Source organism: Homarus americanus, unplaced genomic scaffold (genome assembly GCF_018991925.1).
Source record: "Homarus americanus isolate GMGI-L3 unplaced genomic scaffold, GMGI_Hamer_2.0 scaffold46973, whole genome shotgun sequence".
Lineage (NCBI taxonomy): Eukaryota > Metazoa > Arthropoda > Malacostraca > Decapoda > Nephropidae > Homarus > Homarus americanus.
The window spans coordinates 71,397-96,500 of record NW_024735516.1 but is presented as its reverse complement, the minus strand read 5'-3'; the positions used below and the strand labels follow the sequence as shown (position 1 = coordinate 96,500).

Sequence of the window (25,104 nt, the reverse complement as noted above, 5' to 3'; positions counted from 1 at the left end):
AGGCACTCAAAAAATTTCACCAACGTAGTCTATGTTTTATCCTCCGAGTTGGATTGGCCATGGACGACAGTAGACTGCTACTTTATAGTCACCTAGCGAATAATAAACGTAACGCCGGCGGGCACTTGAAAAGGTATAAGGATAGTCTTAAGACAAACCTGGAAAAGTGCCAAATCGACCCCCTCACCTGGGAGACGATTACTCCACACCGTAACGCTTGGAGGAGCACCACACGTGAAGGTGTCAATACTTTCGAGATAGGTCGACTCATACCGAGGCAGACAAGCGTCAACGCCGGAAAAACGCTGCCGCTGCCCCTCCCACACTAGATGTGGCCCTCGACACGTGCAACATCTGTGGACGACCCTGCCGGGCCCTCATCGGCCTCTCTACTCACTTCAGAGCTCACCAACGAAGGTGACATCATTAATAACTCATATCATTGTATCATACCTGGATAAAATTCAGGGCAGGATGCAAATGCATTACAGGAGGATCTAAGTAAACTGCAGGGGTGGTCTGAAAAATGGCAAATGAAATTCAACACCAGCAAGTGCAGCGTACTTAATATTGGAAGAACAAATACTGATAATGTATACAGCCTTAACAACATCAACCTAGAGAAGTCGACTTGTGAAAGAGACCTAGGAGTACTTGTAAGCCCGGACCTACGGCCTAGAAAACAGTGCGTTAATGTTCGAAATAAGGCAAACAGAGTATTGGGTTTTATATCTAGAAGTGTTAAGTAACAAGAGTGCAGAGGTCTTATTGCAACTATATCTTGCACTAGTCAGGCCGCACCTCGATTATGCGGTTCAGTTCTGGTGCCCCTATTATAGAATGGATATATATTCACTAGAGTCGGTGCAGCGAAGAATGACAAAAATGATTCCGGGACTTAGAAACCTTCCATATCAGGATAGGTTAAAGAAACTTAACTTGCATTCCCTAGAAAGACGAAGAGTGCGGGGAGATATGATAGAAGTATTTAAGTGGGTGAAAGGAATCAATAAAGGGATATAGATAAAGTTCTTATAATATCCGAGCAGGATAGGACTCGGAGCAACGGATTCAAGTTGGATAAGTTTAGGTTTAGGAGGGAGATAGGAAGAAACTGGTTCACAAATAGGGTGGTGGACGAGTGGAACAAGCTTAGCAACTTTGTAGTAAGTGCGGGAACTCTGAAAAGTTTCAAAAGGAGGCTAGATAGATTCATGGATGATAGAGAGTGGTAGTAACTCTCGACAGGAGCTGCCATGCACAGGCCAACCGGCCTTATGCAGACTCCTTATTTTCTTATGTTCTTATGTTCTTATGTACTATGTAGGGTGTACCACTTGAGGTGTATTATGTAGGGTGTACAGTTTGAGGAGTATTATGTCGGATGTACAAGTTGAGGGGTAGCATTTCGGGTGTACCAGTTCAGGTGTATTGCGTAGGGTGTACAAGTTGAGGTGTAAAGTGGTGCAGTTTCAGGAGTACATTACATACCTCTACGTGTAAACAGCGTGTGACTGGGTGTATCAGGACGTACACTGCAGCAGAAGGAGTGAGTGTCAGGTGACCTCCCCTGGCTACCCCGGCATGTACCCCGCCCACGCCCGCTGTCGCTACCTGTTGGTCATGTCCAGTCCCGATACTTCAGGCAACATTACCTTCCTCACCATGGACCTACACCCACAGTAAGCTTACTTTACTTTTTTTTATTTTGGGAGCCTTTATTTAATCTTTTACAGGAATCTCATTAAAGTCATCTGTCTGTCTGTCTGTCTGTCTGTCTGTCTGTCTGTCTGTCTGTCTGTCTATGTGTTTGTCTGTCTTTCTGTCTGTCTGTCTATCTATCTTTCTATCTTCCTGTCTGTCTGTCTGTCTGTCTATGTGTTTGTCTGTCTTTATGTCTGCCTGTCTGTCTATCTATCTATCTTCCTGTCTGTCTGTCTGTCTGTCTGTGTGTTTGTCTGTCTTTCTGTCTGTCTGTCTATCTATCTATCTTCCTGTCTGTCTGTTTTTCTGTCTGTCTGTCTGTCTCTCCAGGAACCTCATTAAAATCTCCTCCCCCCCTCTGTAAGTTGAACCATTTTAATGCCACCAATAATACACATGTTCATCATTACAATAAAATATATGAGCCGTAGTGTATTACAGTACTCTAATTACCTTATCAAAAAGTAGTGTTTAAGAACTTTAGGTCATTCCTGTAATTCATATTAACAAATAACATCTTGTTTTTCTCCTGTGTTTCATGGTGTATAAACATAAGTAACTTGGAAATGTGTTGTTTAGTCACTCTTAGTAGTAGTAGTAGTAGTAGTAGTAGTAGTAGAAATAGTGTGATTATCATTGTTAGCATTATCATTATTACAACACTGTTCACCTCAACACGCGAACAACCGGGTGATTCATTATACCCAGTGGTGGCTCATTATACCCAGTGGTAACTCATTATATCAGTGGGGACTCATTATACCCAGTGGTGACTCATTATGCCAAGTGGTGACTCATTATACCCAGTGGTAACTCATTACACCTCGTGGCGAGTCATTATACCCAGTGCTAACTCATTATACCCAGTGGTGAGTTATTATACCCTGTGGTGACTCATTATACCCTGTGGTATCTCATTATACCCAGTGATGACTCATTATACCCAGTGGTAACTCATCATATCAGTGGGGACTCATTATATCCAGTGGTGACTCATTATACTCAGTGGTGACTCATTATACCAAGTGGTGACTCATTATACCAAGTGGTGACTCGTTATACCCAATGAGAACTCATTATACCCAGTGGTGACTCATTATACCAAGTGGGGACTCGTTATACCCAGTGGGGACTCATTATACCAAGCGGTTGTCAGCTGTTACTTGTCCGTCTTGTATCAGGTGAAGAGTCTCCCCTGTCCCATAAAATCACTCACAGTCCCCTAGTCCCACCTGGCCCACCACAGTCCTCCAGTCTCCCTTGTCACCCCCAATCCCCTCCCACATTGTCCCGCTCCCAGTCTTCCCTCAGTTCCCCAATCCCCACAGCCCCCCCACCCCTCGCAGTGTTCCCCCGCCCCCCACAGTCCCCCAGCAAGCAAGGGGTCAGTTATCGACACTAAAACAGTGTTAGAAAAATGACACACACTCACCGAGCCCCGATAAAGTGAACAATATCCTAAAGCTCACCTGTGTGTCCATTATAACCAGGTAAGGTATCAATGGATGGCATCAGAGGAGAGGAATGATGTTTTACACCGAATTAGTGAACGTCTGCTGCCACTTACAGATAGAATATGAGGTGATGGTTTCTCGTAGACACACGAACAATGCCTTAAGATAAACTCCAGTATATATAAATGATAAATTCTTTAACATTTATTGAACACTGGATCCACCTGAAACTACCCTGACGTTAACTTAGGAGTGGAGAAGGGGTTAGGATTAAGTTAGGTCAGGTTTGGCTAGCATTAGAGTGGTTAATCTTCAGGTGAAATAAGCTGGAGTGTCTAATATGCAGGTGAGCCAAACATTTTTTAACATGAGACACAAAGAAGACTGGTTTAGTTGATCATACTGTGAGTTAACAGCAACATCTACCCGCTTATACTCTGTAACTGAAACAACAATGCTATAATGGCTTGTTGCTGTACTAGGGAAGTTGACCTGAGAGACGCATTATTTGGTGTGTGTGTGTGTGTGTGTGTGTGTGTGTGTGTGTGTGTGTGTGTGTGTGTGTGTGTGTGTGTGTGTGTGTGTGTGTGTGTGTGTGTGTGTGTGTGTGTGTGTGTGTGTGTGTGTGTGTGTGTGTGTGTGTGTGTGTGTGTGTGTGTGTGTGTGTGTGTGTGTGTGTGTGTGTGTGTGTGTGTGTGTGTGTGTGTGTGTGTGTGTCATTAACTATACTGCATATATTAGTCCATCAACTTTACACAATCATAGACAGACCGAAATGCAAAACCATTAAAACATACAGACAGACATACACACACACAAAATTTAACGCATACAGACAGACATAGAAGGAGAGTCTTAAACCACTTGTGTGGACTTGTCTTACAGACGGTGTTCCACGGACTTCGTGGCCATGTACGCGGGCACCTCCACCTCCTCCCCTCTCATCGACTCCCTCTGTGCCGCCGACAAGAGAACAGTTCACTTCTCTGGCCCCAGCGTTCTCCTAGACTTCAGGTAGGTTTCTGTCTCTTTCTGTCTCTTTCTCTGTCAGTTTGTCTCTATATCTTTGTATGTTTCTCTGTCTTTTTGTGTCATTTTCTCTATATCTCTATCTGTCTCCTTATCTCTCTCTCTCTCTGCCTGGTTCACTTATCTCTGTCTCTATCTGTCTCTTTATCTCTCTATCTCTGCCTGGTTCTCTTATCTCTATGTCTCTCTGTCTCTGCCTGGTTCTCTTATCTCTGTGTGTCTGTCTCTATGTCTTGATATTAAAACAGTTTATTAACCCAGAAGAATACAGATACAGGAGTGGACAATGCCAGCAACATTGACCTGGGCGAGCTAAGTGAGAGCCTCTGAACACATTAAGTTTGTCTAATTATCTTCCTGTCCCTCTCCTAATTACGGAGAGTGGGGCAGTTACACACACACACACACTCTCTCTCTCTCTCTCTCTCTCTCTCTCTCTCTCTCTCTCTCTCTCTCGTGTTACCTGGTGTTATATATACCAATGGCTGTTTAATACCTGGTGTAAGCTGGTGTTAGAGGACAATATATACCAATGGCTGATTAAAATCTATTTACAATCTGATTTACTGTACTACAGGTCAAGTCTTCATTGGATCGTTTAAAAAAAAAATCCATGGGAAATAATTTACGCCTGGATAAATGTTCGTTTGTTTGATAGTTAATATGAGTTTGTATAATTATATATGTGTTTCCATGCGTATGAATATGTGTTTTGTATGTGTGTGAATGTGTATTTGTGTATGGCTGAATATAACCGTATGTTTGTATGTGTATAAATGTGTATTTGTATGTGTCAATGTGTAGTTGGTATGTGGGTAAATGTGTTTGTATGTATGTGTGAACGTGTTTGTGATAATGGGTCTATGCTATGTGTCTGCCTCTATATGTAATGTGTTTGTGCGTGTGATTGTAAGTGTGTAAATACGTTTGTGCGTGTGGTGAGTGTGTAAATGTGTTTGTGCGTGTGATTGTGAGAGTGTAAATACGTTTGTGCGTGTGGTGAGTGTGTAAATGTGTTTGTGCGTGTGATTGTGAGTGTGTAAATGTGTTTGTGCGTGTGATTGTGAGTGTAAATGCGTTTGTGCGTGTGATTGTGAGTGTGAATTGTTTCTGTGGTGTGATTGTGAGTGTGAATTGTTTCTGTAGTGTGATTGTGAGTGTGTAAATGCTTATATATGTGTTATGATGGGTTAAGGAAGAATCTGTTTAAGAGATGGAGCTGGTCATTAGAGTTAGGCGAAGTATCTTGTGGTATTATACACTTGTTGTCTAAGGGAACAATAGAAATTATATTGTGGTATTTAAGATTGACTGATTAAAGAACGATTTACTGAACTGTTTATCTATTATTATTATTTATAAAGATAAACAGGTTGAAGAGTTTCGTTTAGGTGGGTCAGAAATTAGTGAGAGAGAGAGAGAGAGAGAGAGAGAGAGAGAGAGAGAGAGAGACTACGGCTGGAGATGTGTAGCTAGAGTTCGAAACTTTGGATCACCTGAAGATTAGACGCCCCAACTTATTTTACCTGATGATTAAAAACACTAATGCTACCTGGGGAGGTTAGGTTAGGTTAGTTTAGATTAGATTAGGTTAGGTTAGATTTGGTTAGGTTAGGTTAGGTTTAGGTTAAGTTTAGGTTAGATTAAATTATCTTATGTAATGCTATGTTATGTTAGTCAGCTTGGGTGTCTAATCTTCAGGTGATCTTTTTGTTTTGCCTTCACATCAGGATTTCAACCTTAGTGACGATGAAAAGCTTGTATGTGTTATAGTGACGATGATAAGCTTATATGTGTGTTATAGTGACGATGATAAGCTTGTGTGTGTGTTATAGTGACGATGATAAGCTTGTATGTGTGTTATAGTGACGATGATAAGCTTGTATGTGTGTTATAGTGACGATGATAAGCTTGTATGTGTGTTATAGTGACGATGATAAGCTTGTATGTGTGTTATAGTGACGATGATAAGCTTATATGTGTGTTATAGTGACGATGATAAGCTTGTGTGTGTGTTATAGTGACGATGATAAGATTATATGTGTGTTATAGTGACGATGATAAGCTTGTATGTGTGTTATAGTGACGATGATAAGCTTATATGTGTGTTATAGTGACGATGATAAGCTTGTGTGTGTGTTATAGTGACGATGATAAGATTATATGTGTGTTATAGTGACGATGATAAGCTTGTTTGTGTTATAGTGACGATGATAAGCTTGTGTGTGTGTTATAGTGACGATGATAAGCTTGTGTGTGTGTGTTATAGTGACTGCAGGAGGTCCCTGAAGGAGAAGAAACTGACCCACTTGTTTTACCTCCTTCCCTCCCGCAGCTCGGGGCCACACCTCCCGCCCTACAAGTACAGCGGCTTTCATGCCACCATTGACTTCTCCGGTGTCGTGGGTCTGCCGCAGCCGCCCTCCCTCACCACCACACACCCTAACCCACACACTCTCAGTAAGTATGTTAACACACCCTCCCTCACCACCACACACCCTGATCCACACACCCTCCCTCACCACCACACACCCTCCCTCACCACCACCACACACCCTCACCCACACACCCTCCCTCACCACACACACACACACACACACACACACACACACACACGCAAATGTCGTGAAGAAGTGTATAAACACGCTCGCTCTGTACACATACACCCTTCCTCACCCCCGCCACCCAGCCAGTTCTCCATTCATACAATAGGTGTACACAGTCTCAGTACATATACACATACACACATTCCCTCTGTTTCTTTATATTCTTCTAGATGTACACACACACCTTCATTAGCATGTACACACCCTTATTAGTACACACATCCTCAGTATGTACAGTACACACACTTTCTTAGAAAGTGTACAGATTTAATACACCTTCATGAGATACACAAACCTGTGCTTCTTTAATAAACCCCTTCTCCCTGTCACAGCTGCACCTCTTGTATACAGTATAATAACTGGTCAGATATACTGGTAGCCGCGCTTTTCTTAGCTGGGTGTCTATAAAACGCTACTATGACCACATAGTTGGCAGGGCAATCCCCGGTGGATGCTCACATTGCTTAATTCAGAATAAGACGAATGACAAGCTTTGTGTGAAATAAAACAAAGCCTAGAATTGCTTTGTTGTCCTTGTGGTGCCGTGGCAGCGACCCCTGTTCACACGCACAGATCCTGGGTTCGATTCCTGGCTAGTGAGGTATTGTGTGTATTATATATAAGCTTTTCTTCGCCACTATACTGCTAGACCTTGATGGTCATCACTGTTTCTCGGTTTCATCAGATATAAGACGAAAAAAAACTGCAAAATGTTACAATTCATAAAATCGTAAAATATTTGACTCTAAAGAATGTTCAATAACCAATCATTGATACTGAAGCCACGCTGTATACTAGTGGTGAATACAGTCCTACCAACGCTGTGTACTAGTGGTGAATACAGTCTTACCAACGCTGTGTACTAGTGGTGAGTACAGTGTTACCAACACTGTGTACTACTGTACTCGTGGTGTGAGGAGTGACGGGAGTAATAAGTTTTGTACTCGGGATTGTTGTTTTAAGTATATTAGGCGGTGCAGACTGTGGCATATATTAGCATATAAACAAGTGCTACACAGCGGCCTCAATGGTTTAGTTTGGGAGTTCCGGAATACAACTATTATAACTTTTTGAGCTCTGGAAACTATAATATTTAGTCAAAAAACCCCGAAGGTCACAACACAACTAACGCTCACTCCCGGGTGTTCAGATTGTCTTGCATGTCATTATTTGTTTTTATTTTCGTTTTTAATTTAATTTTTGGTTGTACACTACAGTACATCTCCCTACCGCCCTCACTCTATATACACGTACTGTACTGGTTTACCTTCAGATATATGACCTACTACTATTAGTTCATTCTTACATGTAGTTTGGGGTCACCTGGAGATTAGGCTCCTCGTGTATCATAAATAAATACAGAAAAGGAAAAAAATAACACAAATCTAGAGTGAGAAACAATACATATATGTTGTGTTGTCAAATTAAGAAAAACAAATGAAACCCTACAATTATGTGTAAATGAGGCAGAAAGTCAGTCAGATGAGCAACCTGGGACTTGGTTAAAATTTTTGTGATGCCAACTAGAAACTTACACACGTCAGTTAATAAAGAAATATTATACTGTATATAGGAACATATTATAACAGTACAGGTATGATTTGGCTTACTCTTCTCTTTATCAGGAAGTAATTCAATCCGGCTCGTGATGTTTGTGTTGGATTCACCACTCAGCCTTCCATTGTGTTAGGATACTTGGTGTTAAAACAAGGTTGCATGTCTCCTTTGATTCAATAGAGGTATTAGGAATTAACTGAGTGAAACGCCACTATCGTAACAATGGATTAATTAATTAGGTATTTAGAATGATGCTGTTGCCCTGATACCTTACTTCACCACACACAGCTGCCCTGATACCTTACTTCACCACTCACAGCTGCCCTGATACCATATTTCATCACCCACAGCTGCCCTGATACCTTACTTCACACCCACAGCTGCCCTGATACCTTACTTCACTACCCACAGCTGCCCTGATACCTTACTTCACCACCCACAGCTGCCCTGATCCCTTACTTCACCACCCACAGCTGCCCTGATCCCTTACTTCACCACCCACAGCTGCCCTGATCCCTTACTTCACTACCCACAGCTGCCCTGATACCTTACTTCAACACCCACAGCTGCCCTGATGCCTTACTTCACCACCCACAGCTGCCCTGATCCCTTACTTCATCACCCACAGCCGCCCGGGTCCCTTACTTCAGGAAACCTCTGTATCACCACCCACGGTTTACCTCACCCTGATAATGTGATCTAAAAAATTCTTGCTTCAGTCTTTCAGCACCGTGGGGAAAGTTTAGGCTGCCATGGTAGGTAAGTTAAGATGGGGTTCTTACGTTATAAACATAAGCTTGACGCCTCCCCAATGCCGTGATAACTTTGGATATGGTTGAAGCGTCTGTTGGTACCATGTTAGTTAACGTGTGTGGCCTCAAGGAATGATATATTCTCCACCTGAGGAACTATGTTCAGAATTGGTCATTCCAAGATCACTTTACAATCCAGTCGTGTATACACTCTCCTACTACACCTACGAGTGTAAGGGATTAGCCCACCTGGGCACATGTCACCGATCCACATCAGGGTGTGGGGGGGTGAAAAAATAAATTGAACAAAAAATAAAATATGAAATGGAAAAAATAAACAGATCAATGGTGAGAAACGACTTATGTGTCTGTTGTGTTGTCAAAGTAAGAGAAACAACTGAGACTCTGCAATTGTGTGTAAATGAGACAGAAAGTCAGATCAGCAACCTGGGACTTGGTCACAATTTTCGTGGTGCCATATGGCAGCAGGGTCTACCATTAGACAATACATTATGCTTCCAATATCTTCCCAGGCTGTAGTACCTCCCTGTTTGGTAGCTGCCTACTACCTACTACCTCCTTGTGTACCAAAGGCGTAGTATACAGTACAGTGTGATGTATCCACACTGTCATGCCCTTGTGACCCACTTTTACCAAACCTACACTCCCCTACCACACCTACACTCCGCTACCACACTTACACTCCCCTACCACACCTACACTCCCCTACCACCTCACTCCCCACCACCTACCTCCCCTGCACTTACACTCCCCACACTTACACTCCCCTACACACCTACACACCCCCACCACACCCTACACTCCCCCACCACACCTCACTCCCACCACCTACCTCCACCACACCCTGTCTCCCCACCCACACCTACCTCCCCCACCACACCTACACTCCCCCACCACACCCTACCTCCCCACCACACCTCCCCACCCACACTCCCCCTGAGCATCAAGCTCCCCCACACACTCCCACACACCTACCTCCCCACCCACACCCCTCCCACACCACCTTTCCTCCCCCACCTACACTCCCCCCCTCCCCTCCCCCACCACACTACACTCCCCCCACACCCTCTCCCACCACACCCCACACTCCCCCACACACCCCTACACTCCCCACCACACCTACACTACCCCCACCACCTACACTCCCCCCACCACACCTACACTCCCCACCACCTCCTCCCCCACCACCACATGCACTCCCACTCCCCACCACACATGCCTCCCCCACCACATGCACTCCCCACCACATACCTCCCCCACACCACACATGCCTCCCCCACCACCTACACTCCCACACAAACTCCCCACCACCTACACTCCCCACCCACTGCTCCCCACCACACCCCCTCCCCACACCCTACACTTCCCACCACACCTACACTCCCCCCACCACACAAACTATGCTACACCTACATCATTATAAGCATTAAATCCTCTTGCTGTGAACTCGTAAGCAATATTATATCGTTATATAATTACGGGTTGTGTTGGAATATTGATGAACTAGCTGAGACGTATCCACAGGCGAGTCCCACTAACACACACAGCTTCCAGTCTCCCTGTAACCCGGAGATAAGGAACCAAGCAAACACACTTGTATTTATACAGTCCAACTATGGCAGTTCCGGGCAGATTACCGTCTTGAGAAGCGTACCAATTTAGTTGCTTTCCTGGATGGTTCTACTTTAGCTGTGTTCTAAGATCGTTCTAGTTTGGTTGTGTTCAAGAAGTTTTCAAGTGTAATGGTGCCTATGGATAGTTATATTAGATATGTAGTACCTGAATGGTCTTGCCTTATCCGAGTTTAGTTGTGTTGTAGTATAGTCTAGTGGGGAGTGTAGGTGTGAATGATGAAGTGTGGAGTGTGGAGTGAATGATGAGAGTGTATAGTGTGGTGGGGGATGATAGTGTGGTGAGAGTGTGTGTGTGTGAGGTGTGGTAGAAGGTGTGGGTGTGAGGTGTGGAGTGTGGGTGTGGAGTGGTGAAGTGTGGGTGTGGTGAGATGTGAAGTGTAGAGGTGATGTGAGAAGTGTAGGTTGTGTGTGAGGTGTAGGTGTGTGATGGGTGTGGTGAGAGTGTAGGTGTGGTGGGGGGTGTGGGGTGTGGGGGGTGTGGGTGTGGTGGGGGTGTGGGTGTGGTGGGGGGTGTGGGTGTGGTGGGGAGTGTGGTGTGGTGGGGGTGTGTAGATGTGGTGGCGGGTGTGGGTGTGGTGGAGGTGTGTGGGTGTGGTAGGGGTGTGGGTGTGGTGGGGTGTGGGTGTGGTGAGGTGTGGGGAATGAAGCTGGGTGAAATGGTCCAGAAGACTTCCAGCTGATGTGTGTAAAGGAGGATGCCAGGTTAGTTGTGTCCCAGATGGGTATTTATTGTTTGTCTTCCAGAGGATTAGATATTCCGGAACCATTGTAAATTTAATGGTTCTTTTGAAGATTATGTTCGTTTTCTGGAAGCTACAGGGTGTGGCAGAGATTACAATGGGATATCTATTTATTTGTTATATTGAAAAGTTTATTAATAGCATGTTATATTTATTTGTTTATTTATTTATTTATTTACTTATTTATTTATAGACCGTACTGTACACCATTAAGTTTCAAACCATGAATATGTGGACTATAATTCAACGTATGTCTGTATGTCATTCATTTGTCACATCTCGGTGAGTTGTATCTGGCTTTCCGTACATGACTATTAAACTGACTCTCTCCAATATCTGCCTCCATCGTTGCTTGACACATAACTCGCCTGTTAAAGGGAAAAAAAACGATAATTAATTTACTCATGATACTTGACCTATAAAACACCTAACCTAACCTAACCTAACCTAACCTAACCTACCTGACGCTCTACTGCAGATAAAATTGCTCTCTCTCTCTCTCTCTCTCTCTCTCTCTCTCTCTCTCCTCACCATAGTATGCCTCAGGAATGTACACTCGTGAGAACTTTAACGAACTTCTAACACAGCCACGAGTATAATCCAAACTTCAAGTACTTTTCTTAGCAAGTCTTCTCCTCTTACTAACTTCCGCTAAAACTCCACCAGCCAGACTTAGTGTAGTAAGACGTGTGGCTTGCGTGTGTTCTGAAGGCTTATTTAAGCTTATCTCACTTTAGTCTATATATTTACTTTATTTACGTGATTTCATTTATTTCTTGTGTATATGTTTTAATTATTATTATTTTTATTGTCATTAACTTTTGAGATAATTTTTAAAGGGGTTAAGTGATCGTTCTAAAGGGGTTAAATCATCGTTCTAGAGGGGTTTAAATTATCGTCCTAAAGGGGTTAAATCATCGCCCTAAGGGGGTTAAATCATCGTCATAAAGGGGTTAAATTATCGTCCTAAAGGGGCTAAATCATCGTTCTAAAGGGGTTAAATCATCTTCCTAAGGGGGTTAAAACATCGGCCTACAGGGTTAAATCATCGTCATAAAGGGGTTAAATTATCATCCTTAAGGGTTAAAACATCGGCCTAAAGGGGTTAAACCACCGTCATAAAGGGGTTAAACCACCGTCCTAAAGGGGTTAAATCATCGCCCTAAGGGGGTTAATCATCGTCATAAAAGGGTTATATGATCGTCTTAAAGGGATTAAATTATAATTTTAATGTTAAATCATCATCTCCAATGTTAAAATATCAACCTCAATGTTAAAATATCGCCTTTGCTGTCACTCGGAATCGAGTATGACGATCATCCAACAATGATTCAATGATATGAGTTATTAAGTTTGTCACCTAGGTTGGTGAGTTTTGAGGTGACTAAAGAGGCCGATACGGGGCCGCAAGGTCGTCCACAGTCGTTGCACATGTTGAGGGCTGCATCTAGTCCGGGAGGGTGCGGTGGCAGCGTCTTTCCAACGTTGGCGCTTATCTGCCTCGGTTTGCAGTCGGGCTAACTCGAAAGTAGTGACACCTTCTCGTGTGGTGCTCCTCCAAGCGTTACGATATGGAGTAATCGTGCCCCAGGTAAGAGGGTTGATTTGGCACGTTTTCAGGTTTGTCTTAAGACTATCCTTATACCTTTTCAGTTGCACGCCGGTGTTACATTTACTATTCGTTAGGTGACTGTAAAGTAGCTGCTTTGGCGATCTACTGTCGTCCATGCGTAACATGGCCAGTCCACCGTAATTGTTCATGGATAATGGTAGTTTCGATGCTCCTATAGTTGGTGTCAGCAAGAATACCGGCATTTGTTCACTTATCTTCCCAGTGAACTCGGACGATGGAATTTAGACTACATTGGTGTAAGTTTTCAAGTGCCTCGAGGTGCCTCCTGTATGTGACCCATGTCTCGCTGGACAGCCAAAATGGCTGAGGGTCCACTAGAGGGGTTCCTGTTGACCGGATCGAAGGACTTGGTTAGGTCAATGAAAGCCATGTACAGGTAACGATGCTGTTCTCTGCACTTTTCCTGTATCTGGCGGGCAGCAAAGATCGTGTCAGTGGTGCCACGTGATGGTCTAAAACCTCACTGAGATTCTGGGAGGAAGTTTTCCTTATCAGGAAGGAGTATGTTTAGGAGGACTCGGGCGATAATCTTGCCAGCTACGGAGAGCAGCGAGATCCCACGGTAGTTGCCGCAGTCTGACCGGTCTCCCTTATTCTTAAATATTGACAATTGAGGCATCTTTAAGAGCTGGGGGAGATTCCCTCCTTTTCCCATATATTCTCCAGGAGAGTGGAGACGGCTGGTAAGCAGAGGTCCTCCTGCTTTATCCACCTCGGCTGGGATTCCATTAGGCCCTGAAGCTTTGTTAATTTTCATCTGTTTGATGGCAGTAGCTACCTCATCCAGGGATGGAGGATAGCTGAGGTGGGTCAGCTAGGTCCGAACACACTCCAGGTTGTAGATTCCACGAAGCTCCTCGGCGTCACCATAGACAACAAACTAAATTGGAAACCACACGTCAGTGAAGTGGTCAAATCCTCCAGTTTCCGTCTCCACCTCCTCCGCCGACTCAAGTCCCTCGGAGTTCCTGCACCCGAGCTCCTCAGTGTTTACTCAACATTCATACTTTCCAAGCTCACCTATGCCTCCCCTACCTGGTCTTCCTCCCTAAATGCCACACAACGTAAACACCTAGAAAAAGTGCAAAAGCTGGCATGCAAGATTATTCTCCCCTTCCTACTCCACATATCAAGAAGCACTCTACACACTGACCCTCTAGGCTCTCTCTGACTATCACCAAGACCTCTTCTGAAAAGGAGAAGCTTCTGTACCATCCTCGACACCGGCTCCTACTACCACCCGAGATCCCTCGTCCGCAAATTGCTGTTCGATATCACAACCGCATCCAGCCCATACGAGCACGCACTGATAGCTATAAGAACACCCCAGTCCCAACCATTGTAAAAATTATCAGTAACTTGTAATCAACCAGTGTATTCACTCCCAGTCAATATCACCTTTTTGCACTGTCACTATGTTGAAATGCCCTGAAGTATAACCTTCTCCCCACCTAGTTATTATATATCATATTTGTATCACATATGTTACTTGCACATTATTTATCAATCGAAAGACCCATTCCTCAATTATGCAACTGTATATTTTCAGCCTTCCGGCTGCCATGCTCTTTCAATAAACCGTTAATTATTATTATCATTATTAAACACACACACACACACACACACACACACACACAGACACACACACACACACACACACACACACACACACACACACACACACACACACAGACACACACACACAGGTGGGGAGGCGAGGTAAGCTACGACATGCAACAGTTTGTTATAGTTCATGAACTTCCAGAGGGGAGATGACCCACACCCTAGATGACCACAGCTTTTTTTTCTACCAGATATACTGAACACACGCGAGACTAAACATGTGAAGCACCGCTGTTGAGATATCATTTGCGTTATCTTATCGACCACAATGTTTTTAGATAATGTTTATTAATGTTTATTTTTCTATAATACTAGTTATTAAAGGCATAAAGTCTTAAGTTTTAATGTTAACGAACGAGAAATAGATTTAATATTTGTCTGTTGTTTTTATGTCAGTCCCGTTTAGTTGAGCGTCAAGTCTTTGTCCTCATGTTCATCATCTGGTTACATGTGAACAGTTTGTGTGTTGTTTAATACATCCGGCCGCCTGGTGATATATTTTATTGACCTATACTCTTCCTGTTGCTAATATTTATTGTTCTATTTTAGTATTATAAATGTTATCTTTTTTCTTCTATATACCTCGCTTAATATGCGATAGGGTTAAGGTCAATTTTTATCCTGTAGGTGGTGTGTGTCTGTAGGTGTCTGTGACCTTAAGAGCTAAAGAGTAAAGTTTAATTCTTACACCGCACGTCCGAGTAGCCGCTAGGGTAAGGCACACTTCCCCGCCACTGTCTGCCTTTCTAAATCTCATATTTTTATACGGAAAAGTTTACCCCACCTAGATTGAATTTATACACAGTAACTATTTTTCCCCCAAACATTTTGCTGTTCTGTAGCACACACTAGAATTTTGTTAAGAGAGGCAGTATGACTCTTTTTTTTCTTATGGGGGGGGAGGTGAATGTGGTGCATGAGGTCATAATATGACCACTGTAAACCGCCTGACCTTGTCTCTCACCTGTGGGATACTCCTCTCTGCCAGAACCAAATCACCAACAAAAACAAACAACAGCATCTAGCTTTACCCTCCATCCCACAATTATACGAGCGCAGAAAAAAAACATCAAGAGAATGTTTGCTATCCTCCTGCTGGCTGCCAGCTGTTGTATGGTGCCAGAAATAACTGCAGGAGGCCGCTGTAGACTCCATGAACATTATTCCAAAATTTGTTACTGTGTTGTCTCAAGTTCAGTATAAAAGTAAGTTGCTAAATAAAACTCACATTCATAGAAACTTTTATTTCAATACAGATTCAATACTTGCTGGCGTCCACCCCAGCCGTTGTATAGGAAGGCTCCCTGTACACACAACCAGACAGTATAGTGAACTCTGATCACCTGAAGACTGAGCACCCCAACATATTTTACATAACGATTGGGCACCCTAACGTTAACCTAACCTAACCTAACCTAACCTAACTTAACCTAACCTAACCTAACCTAACCTAACCTAACTTAACGCTAATCTCACTTAACTCCTCCGTTTGGTTATGGGACTTAGTGATCACGTGAAATATACTGGGGTGTCTACTGTAATCTTCAGATGATTCATGAACTCTTCTAAGTAAACAAGTAGGGTTTGTGGTTGACAGGTGACCCGACAGGACACACGGGCGGGGAGCAGTGTGACCAGGTCTTCTGGAGTAACCAGACCAGAGAAGGCATCTTCGACACCTCAGCCATCTGCCCGGGCGGCCAGCACTGCTGCCTGCGCTTCCTCGGTCAACAGCACGACGTCATCCAAGTGTCTCTCTTTAAGTACAAATTAGGGTGAGTGAGCGACGACACTTGTTATTGTTAACATCCTGCACCCACCATCACAGGTCTTTTTTATGTTAGTTATCTTTGCTCACTCTTGTCAATGATGGCTAGTGAACACCAAAGGGACTAAGGATGTGGTTTTGATTAGCGAGTTTTTTCATTAGTATCTGGATCATAAAGTTTATTGGTTGGCCTTTTAGTAGAGGCCAGTTGTGAGCCACTGACCGCAACTTGATGCCTTGACCAATATGGCGGCGCTTCTCGCTCAGTGACTGCAACCTCTTTAGTAGATCTCACTGTAATGTGTGTAATAATAAAACAATTGTATAAATCTTGCAGAATTATCTGTAACCACCGTTTGTTTGTGGACAGCTGCGGCAACTGTTGCCATGTTGCCTTAACCAAGATGGTAGCCTGGCTTCACGCACATCTGTTCTAGTATACATGGCAGAAGGGATGCCGTCTCTATCCATTCAACCTCCTTGGTGGGAACTTATTCTTGAAGTAACTCTTAGATGCAGAGTTCTAATATGAGAGGTTAAGAGGCAGTATTAAATCTCTGTACTAGCATATACTCACGCCACAATACTTTATTTTTAGTATTTATCGGGATCACATTGGCGCAAGGTGACACATGGCTGATAGATCCACCGATTACAATTTTGCCGTCAAAATTTACCGTTAACTTGACCTATGAGGTGAACGAGAGTCCCATTGGCATTACTACGCGTAGAGACAGTACAAAATATCTTGCCTCCAAAACAAGGGCCAGTGTGTCTGGCCCTGTTCTTGACCGGCTTTTTCACTTTCCCACCTTTAAAATAAGGCGCCTATTTTCAGCTGGCAGGACCGGGAGGACTGAACCAACGATCCTCTGGACAGGAGGCGACAGCTGTATTTACTCTGCAACCATCATCTAACCTAAAGAAAGATACGGTTTTAGTGAGAAAGTTCGGGTTCTTGTACAAGCTCAGAGTCCGTAAATTAGTATGACCAAACAAAAGATAAGTTAGTGTAGTAAGACTGCCTCCAGTAGAGGGTGTTGACACTCACCCGGGCGGGTTAATACAATCACATCCTCACCTGCTGTTATAAACGTTCACACAAGGTTCACAGATATATAGAGAGGCGTCTCTTTAATATTTATCTGTGTGATACGGCCTCGACCCCGAGACTGACATTTTGAGCTGACTGTCCCACCTTACCCGTGATACGTGACGCTCGGCCTCGCAGCTGACACTGAGCTGACATTTCACCTTACCCGTGATACGTGACGCTCGGCCTCGCAGCTGACACTGGGCTGACATTTCACCTTACCCGTGATACGTGGCGCTCGGTCCTGCGGCTGTTACTGTGAGCTGACTGTCCCACCTTACCCGTGATACGTGACGCTCGGCCGCTCGGCCTCGCGGCTGACACTGTGAGCTGACTGTCCCTCCTTGCCCGTGATACGTGGCGCTCGGCCTCGCGGCTGACGCAGCAACTGAAACTGCGCTCATAACACAATTGCCTCTGTTGGATTCGAACCAACGACGCCTAGAGGGCATGTGGGAAGCTGCCAACTGTAACATGAATAGGTAAAGTCAGATGAACCTGACCTGCAGCTGCTTGCCTGACCTCCATTACAGAGTACAATAGGTAAGCTTCACTAAAGGACCCGCTATCACTCGGGAACACAGTAGTAACTTTTAATCACACCGGTATACTGTACATACCAGTTGAGCGGTGCCAGCCTGAACCCTGCCGAGCCACAAGTTGTGTTTGTACACTTCACTCTCGTCAATGTGTAAAACTCAAGCTGTTTATTTCGACAGAATATTTTATAATATAAGATGTATTGTACTAAGTTATTATGTTTACGTGGGTGAGCCCTGAGAGGTGTAACACGTGGTAATATACGGTGCTTTATAATTCACATTTGACACAATATAGTATAATATATACAACATAACCTGGAGAATGGAAATATATAACTAGTACGTGGAAATTGAACGTAAATATATATATATATATATATAATATATATATATATATATATATATATATATATATATATATATATATATATATATATATATATATATATATATATATATAATTTTTTTTTTTATCTGTTTACGGAAAAGTAAATCCTGATTAGGGATTTTGGAGTAGTGAAAAAATATGGGGAAAGGTTAACACAAATCAAATAGTTCTGTTATTTAAGAATTCAGACAAATATACAAAAATAGAATGAATGAATTAATAACAAAAGAGATTAACGAGGAGGAACATTCGGATTTATGAAAGTTATTAACGTTACAGGACAACAAAAGTGTTTCAAGAACAACACTTTAATATTCACACAAGTGTACAGTATTTTGAGATATGTTGTGAAGATTTGTGTGTCGTGTTTCCTGTCCCTGGTATTGTGTACAGGTGTGGTGTGACCGTGACAACACAGGTGTCAGTGAGTCTCTTCTTGATTGGCAATTATCTTGGTTCCGAAATCAGATGACTGTCAGACTTAGAGACAAATGCGTCGTCCATAGCTCGGCATTTCTGTCCTCAAAGTCTAGGTTTTTCAAGCTGACGAATATGCTGAGGATGTTTTTTTTTTTTAAGGGTTGTTATTGTTGTTAGAAGACGTTGTCGACAGGAGGCTCAATTTAGTGTTAACTGCACGAGGCTTTCTGTAGTGTATGGTTAGGTGAGGTGTAAACTATTGTAGACAAGTGTTAATGCTTCCCCGCCCAGCAAACATCGACTGAGATATTGAATGCTATATTGCTCGTTAATTTGATTTAGAATATACTTAATGTTTCATTCAGCTTCAGTGGTCATCAGTATAGTGAACTCAATACAGTGCTCCAGAATTGTGACTAAAATGTGGGAATCCCTAGAATGAGAGTTTAATATCTGTAGAAAGTTTCAAATTTAACTTTATGAAGATTCAATCATTTCACTAGAGGTTAACCAGTGACTGACATTAATAGCTTCAAGGTAAAAATATTTTATAAGGGATTCATATTTTGTGTGACTAATGGTGTAGATTATTATCTTGTGGACAGCTTCCTAACCTAGCCTAACCCAACCTAACCTAACCTAACCTTTAGCTCACCTTAACACATACAGTCACACTGCTTAGCTTGGGTGGCTAGCCCTCCCTAATGGCTCACTACCACCCTCTCTAACTTTACCTTCACCCTGACCCATTATACAAGGGTCACTGGCACTAAGCACACGGTCCCTCCTCCCAGTACTACAACACCGGTCACTGGCACTAAGCACACGGCCCCTCCTGTAAAACTACACAACTTTACACTATTGCAACAACTAACCTAACCTAAGCTAACCTAACCTAACCTAACCTAACCTAACCAAACCTATCTTAAAAAAGGTAAAATAAATCACAAATTTGGTTAGGTCAGGTTAGGTAAGGTCACACTGATTAATTTATTAGTAAGTTTTTTCTTCAAATTATTTTATTAAATAGAGTTTGTTATGCTTGGTAAGTTCAGTTATTATTATTATTATTAGATCCGCCAACAGAAAGAGCACAATTAAAATTAACATTCCATTAATTCTGCTTTTTCTTTTCTTCTTTCATCACTCTTTTTTCACCATCTTCTTTCCAGCTGTTCACCCAATTCACTTGAAATTAAAACTGAGAATTCCAGCGTCGAGTATTCAGGACAGATTAGCACATGGTAATTATTCTGTAACTCATAAATCTTTCTTGGGTCTTAAGTGGAACATAAAAACGAGAAAATCTTGGCAATGATGCTATAATTACAGATGGTTTAGTCGTGATTATTACTACTGATATGATAAGAAGATTATACTGTTTTAATTTACGTGGCTGTAAGAAGGTCGATGAGGAGAATGTGACTGAATTTATGATGAGTTTAAAGGACTGGGTGTATTGGTCTTGTGAATATGAAAGGGGAAATAAGCTGGGTACAGGTGAGAGGCGTAAAGGTGATAAAGGGGGAGGCAGGAGGAAAGAGAGAGATTTGGGGAACATCTGAGTAACTACACGGGAAAGGTTCACTGTTACGAGATAAGGTGTTAATTGATGGGGTCATTTAAATGCATGCAAGTGTTGGCGATAGGGGATAGGAAGTTCACTAAATTGTCGAGAAATAAGGAATGCGAGGAGTCAATGGATACAGAGTTAGACTGTTAGAAACGCGAGCTAGGAAAAGGATCGTTAGTGAGATTTGAAATTCTTTATTGACCATAAAACTATTACACCAAAAGGACAGGGTAGTATAATACTCCCACCCTCACCTTCACCATCCCCTTCTGGGGCTTACAAAAAGTTATAAATGTTAATACAATAATTATTTTTACATCACTGATATATTTAATCTTCACATGAACACTCTACTACATTAAAAGAACAGATAATGTAATCCTACACAAAATTAAATGTCATATCCTTGAAGCAAAATTTTTTTACATTGCAAGAATTACTTTACATTTTTTCCATTATTAATCATCCAATAAACTTGTTTCTTTAAAGACGTGATCTCACTGTTCCTGTATGGTTGGATTTTTTCACATCCTAATACATAATGTTGTAGTGTATGAGCATCCCTCAGATGACAAGGTTGACCCACCCCTCCACTTACCTGCCAGTAATATTTGTATCCCAATCTTAGTCTCATTATAACAGTATCAACAGATGGTAAGTTAGTCCCGTAAGTTACATTGGTGTTCTGTAAAACATACAAATAGTGCTGAAAACTCTCGCTACATATGGCAATTACTTCTCTTCTTGCTTTTCCCATTCCTCTCTTTTTCTTTTAATTTCCCTCTTTATCGTTCTAATACTTATATTGCTAACAATGTTTATATACATCTTTTCTGCAGCTTTTTTGGTCAATTTGTCAGCCATTTCATTTAAATAAATCCCCACATGTGATGGAATCTATACAAATTGCACAGTACATTCCATTTCTTGTATTACTATGACCAGTCGTTTACAGATATTAACAATATGAAAGTTACACGGATTTTTACTCTGCAAAGCTTCCAATGCTCTTTCACTATGAACAAAAATATGTTTCTTTTCATTTTTCTATAGCAACCTGGAGTCCTTCACATATTGCGTGTAGTTCAGCCAGTGTGGATGGGGTGTTGTTACTAATTATTTTACAAACTGTTTCATCTGCATAACACTCATTGATAAAATATTCCTTTATAAAAACACCACATCCCGCTTGACTGTTACTTAATACCGATCCATCACAATATATATGTACAGTGTTTCGCCTGGTAAAACTATTTATTTTCTCTTAAAAGACATTTCTTAAATAACTGGGATGCCAATCATCATTTTTCCCCTCAAGCTGTAAAATATCTACTGCAGTCATCCTTCCTCCCATGGTCTAAATCTTAATTAAGTTTGTAATGAAATGCAATATTTATCTACTCCATACTCCATCATAATATTATACAATAGCCTTGCATACTTGGACACATTGTCAAGATCTGTTCTTTCATTTAAGCACATTATTGTACGGGACACCCTATATTATCTCCTCTCATAATGGTCCTAAGAGTATCGGCTACAGCAAGTTCCTTTACTCTATGTTCTATACTTGGTAAATCTAACTCCATTCTCATTATTTCGGTCATTATTTCAGTTCTAGTGTTCCGTTGACACCCTAAAACAATTCCCATAGCCTCGTTTTGTATCACTTCAAGCTTTTGAATAACTTTCTTACAATACATTATAAGAATGGGAGCTGTATAGTTAATAATTGAACGTATTGTACTGATATACACCATCCTTAAGAATACCTGCGCCATTTCCCTTCCATACCAAAGCTCTTAAAGGTCTCAAACGTCCTTTACAGGCATTCTCCAGGTACTGCATCTCACGCACTTTACTCTTGGACTTATACCCAATGTGCATCCCAAGATATTTTTAAACATCAACTTTTTCTCGCCTTAATCCATTCCAAAATAAATCCCCTTGTTTATAATTTCTGGCCTGATATTTAGTTTTTTCATAGTGCGGATAGCACGGGTAGTGCGAGTAGGGCGGGTAGAGTACACTATGTTCTACGCCTTCGGTACACAAGTCAGGTAGTGCGGGTAGAGTACACTGTGACGGTACACAAGACGAGCACCGTCTCCACTAGACCACCGCAAGCCTGGTACTCATAGAAACAGACACTCACAAACATTAAAACAGACAAGCTTCAAGACACAAATGGGTAACCACATGCTTTACAAGAATCTCACCAGTATTAATAAAATTGTCTTTTCCGGGGATGTGAAATTATATAAAATGTTACTTCACTTCTAATTAATGAACAATCGAGGCAACATCTGTATCTGTTAGTTAATATAATTATAAGTGTATTATTCTTTTTGTTCGGACACGATTATTATAAGAAAAACAAATTTGCCCTGATATTTAACTGTTCCTTTTGTCTTCTGATAGTACAGGTAGACGAGAGTGTCTTAGTAACTTTATTGCATTCAGCTGTTGTTGCCTCCGCGAACATTAATAACAAACTATTCTGGATGAACGCTCATAATATTACCCCCCCCCTCTCTCTCTCTCTCTCTCTCTCTCTCTCTCTCTCTCTTTTTCTGTAGGGTATTAAATTCATTTCCTGATGTTGTACAATATTTGCCTACTAAAATACACTTGTTTATATAAACTGTTACACAGACACACTTCACACTAACGCACAACTACACCTCAAAGAGAGGGAGAGAAAGCAAGAAAAAAAATATATCTAAAAGGAAAAGAGATTGAGCCATACACACTATATACACACAGCAGGAGAGAGAGAGAGAGAGACCCACTCTAACCAGTCAACCTTCCTCCACTCGTTAGCGGCAGATCATGTTCGTCTGAGGCTTCCATATATGACGGACTGAGGGGTGACGGGGGCGACAACCTGTTGAGGAAATTGTGTGGACCGCTGAGCAGGGAACCTCGGGACTCTTCAGGCAGATTCGTGCAACAGGAGTTCTTTCTCTCGTCAGGCAACACCATGGAGATGACCCTTTACCTCGGCCACGGTACAGACTACCTTAACCAGTTCCTTGTGGGCGGCTACAACTTCCATAACTGTGAGTGTTGTTGTGTGGTAGTGATGGTTCCTGGGGTAGTAGGGAGTAGTGTTGGTAGTAGGGAGTAGTGTTGGTAGTAGGGAGTAATGTTGGTAGTAGGGAGTAGTGTTGGTAGTAGGGAGTAGTGTTGGTAGTAGGGAGTAATGTTGGTAGTAGGGAGTAGTGTTGGTAGTAGGGAGTAGTGTTGGTAGTATGTTGGTAGTAGGGAGTAGTGTTGGTAGTAAGGAGTAGTGTTGGTAGTAGGGAGTAGTGTTGGTAGTAGGGAGTAATGTTGGTAGTAGGGAGTAGTGTTGGTAGTAAGGAGTAGTGTTGGTAGTAGGGAGTAGTGTTGGTAGTAGGGAGTAATGTTGGTAGTAGGGAGTAGTGTTGGTAGTAAGGAGTAGTGTTGGTAGTAGGGAGGGAGTAGTGTTGGTAGTAGGGAGTAGTGTTGGTAGTAGGGAGTAGTGTTGGTAGTAAGGAGTAGTGTTGGTAGTAGGGAGTAATGTTTGGTGGTAGGGAGTAGTGTTGGTAGTAAGGAGTAGTGTTGGTGGTAGGGAGTAGTGTTGGTAGTAGGGAGTAGTGTTGGTGGTAGGGAGCGTAGGTGGTCGTGTGTGTGGTAGTAGCGAGTGGTAGTCGTGTATGTGGTAGTCGTGAGTATTTTAGCGCGAGTGGTGGTCGTGTGTGTGGTAGTAGCGAGTGGTAGTCGTGTGTGTGTGTGGTAGTAGCCAGTGGTAGTCGTGTGTGTGTGTGGTAGTAGCTATTGGTAGTCGTGTGTGGTGATGATGCATGCAATCTGTGTATGCTAAAAGTGCATGGTGGTCGTGTGGTGGTCAAATGGTAGAGTATTAAGTCTAGGTCGTATGAGGTCGTAGTGTATGCTCTAATCTCGGACCAAATAAACAGATTTTCATTCAAGTTTGTGTGTGGGTGATAGGCGCAGAGTTACTATTGTTATTACTGTAGGTGTTATTACTAATATTTTTTTGTGAGATGCCATTGAAAGGGGTTACATAAAATCATATTAACATGACATGGGGCGAAGTTAACACCAGGTGGTACTGTGTTAACATTATTGAGAGATGCTGAGACTATCACTGTGTTGAGCAGCGCGGCTGGAAGGGACAAAGAAGCCGACGAGTGTGTGTGATGTGATGTTCTACGGCGCCACCAACCCCGTCCAGGGCCTTGTGCGGGGTCCCTCAACCACTCTCCTCTGGAACGTGGAGGGCCCACTCAACTGTAGTTACCTGTTCGTGCCCACCGCCACTCAATCCATCTCCCTCACAGTGAGTGTTAAGAAAACAAATACTAAACAAGAGGACAGGGGTTTCTTTCAGCTGAATAAAATCGGTTAAACAGAAAATAATACCTAAGGGCTACACTGCCCTCTAAAGGATTAAATGCTTGGCAAAATTTGGGCAAAATATTGGGAAGTAGAGTAGAGTACGTGTGTTAGGAGGAGGAAGCCTGTTGTAAACTCTCAATGTCTGTATACGTTCTTAAGCGTCGTTTAATGTTTATTTATA

At 42.5% G+C, this 25,104-nt stretch overlaps 1 protein-coding gene across 1 annotated transcript in view; it reads left to right on the top strand.

The window, feature by feature from the left end:
* The window catches only part of LOC121871268, an 81,079-nt gene that overhangs the window by 42,573 nt on the left and 13,402 nt on the right, over positions 1–25,104 (top strand). The window contains exons 4-9 of the mRNA XM_042373489.1: positions 1,508–1,682; positions 4,044–4,172; positions 6,523–6,647; positions 16,351–16,528; positions 23,361–23,599; positions 24,686–24,864. Coding sequence (XP_042229423.1) covers positions 1,508–1,682; positions 4,044–4,172; positions 6,523–6,647; positions 16,351–16,528; positions 23,361–23,599; positions 24,686–24,864 — 1,025 coding nt within the window. The remainder of the gene's footprint in view (positions 1–1,507; positions 1,683–4,043; positions 4,173–6,522; positions 6,648–16,350; positions 16,529–23,360; positions 23,600–24,685; positions 24,865–25,104) is intronic.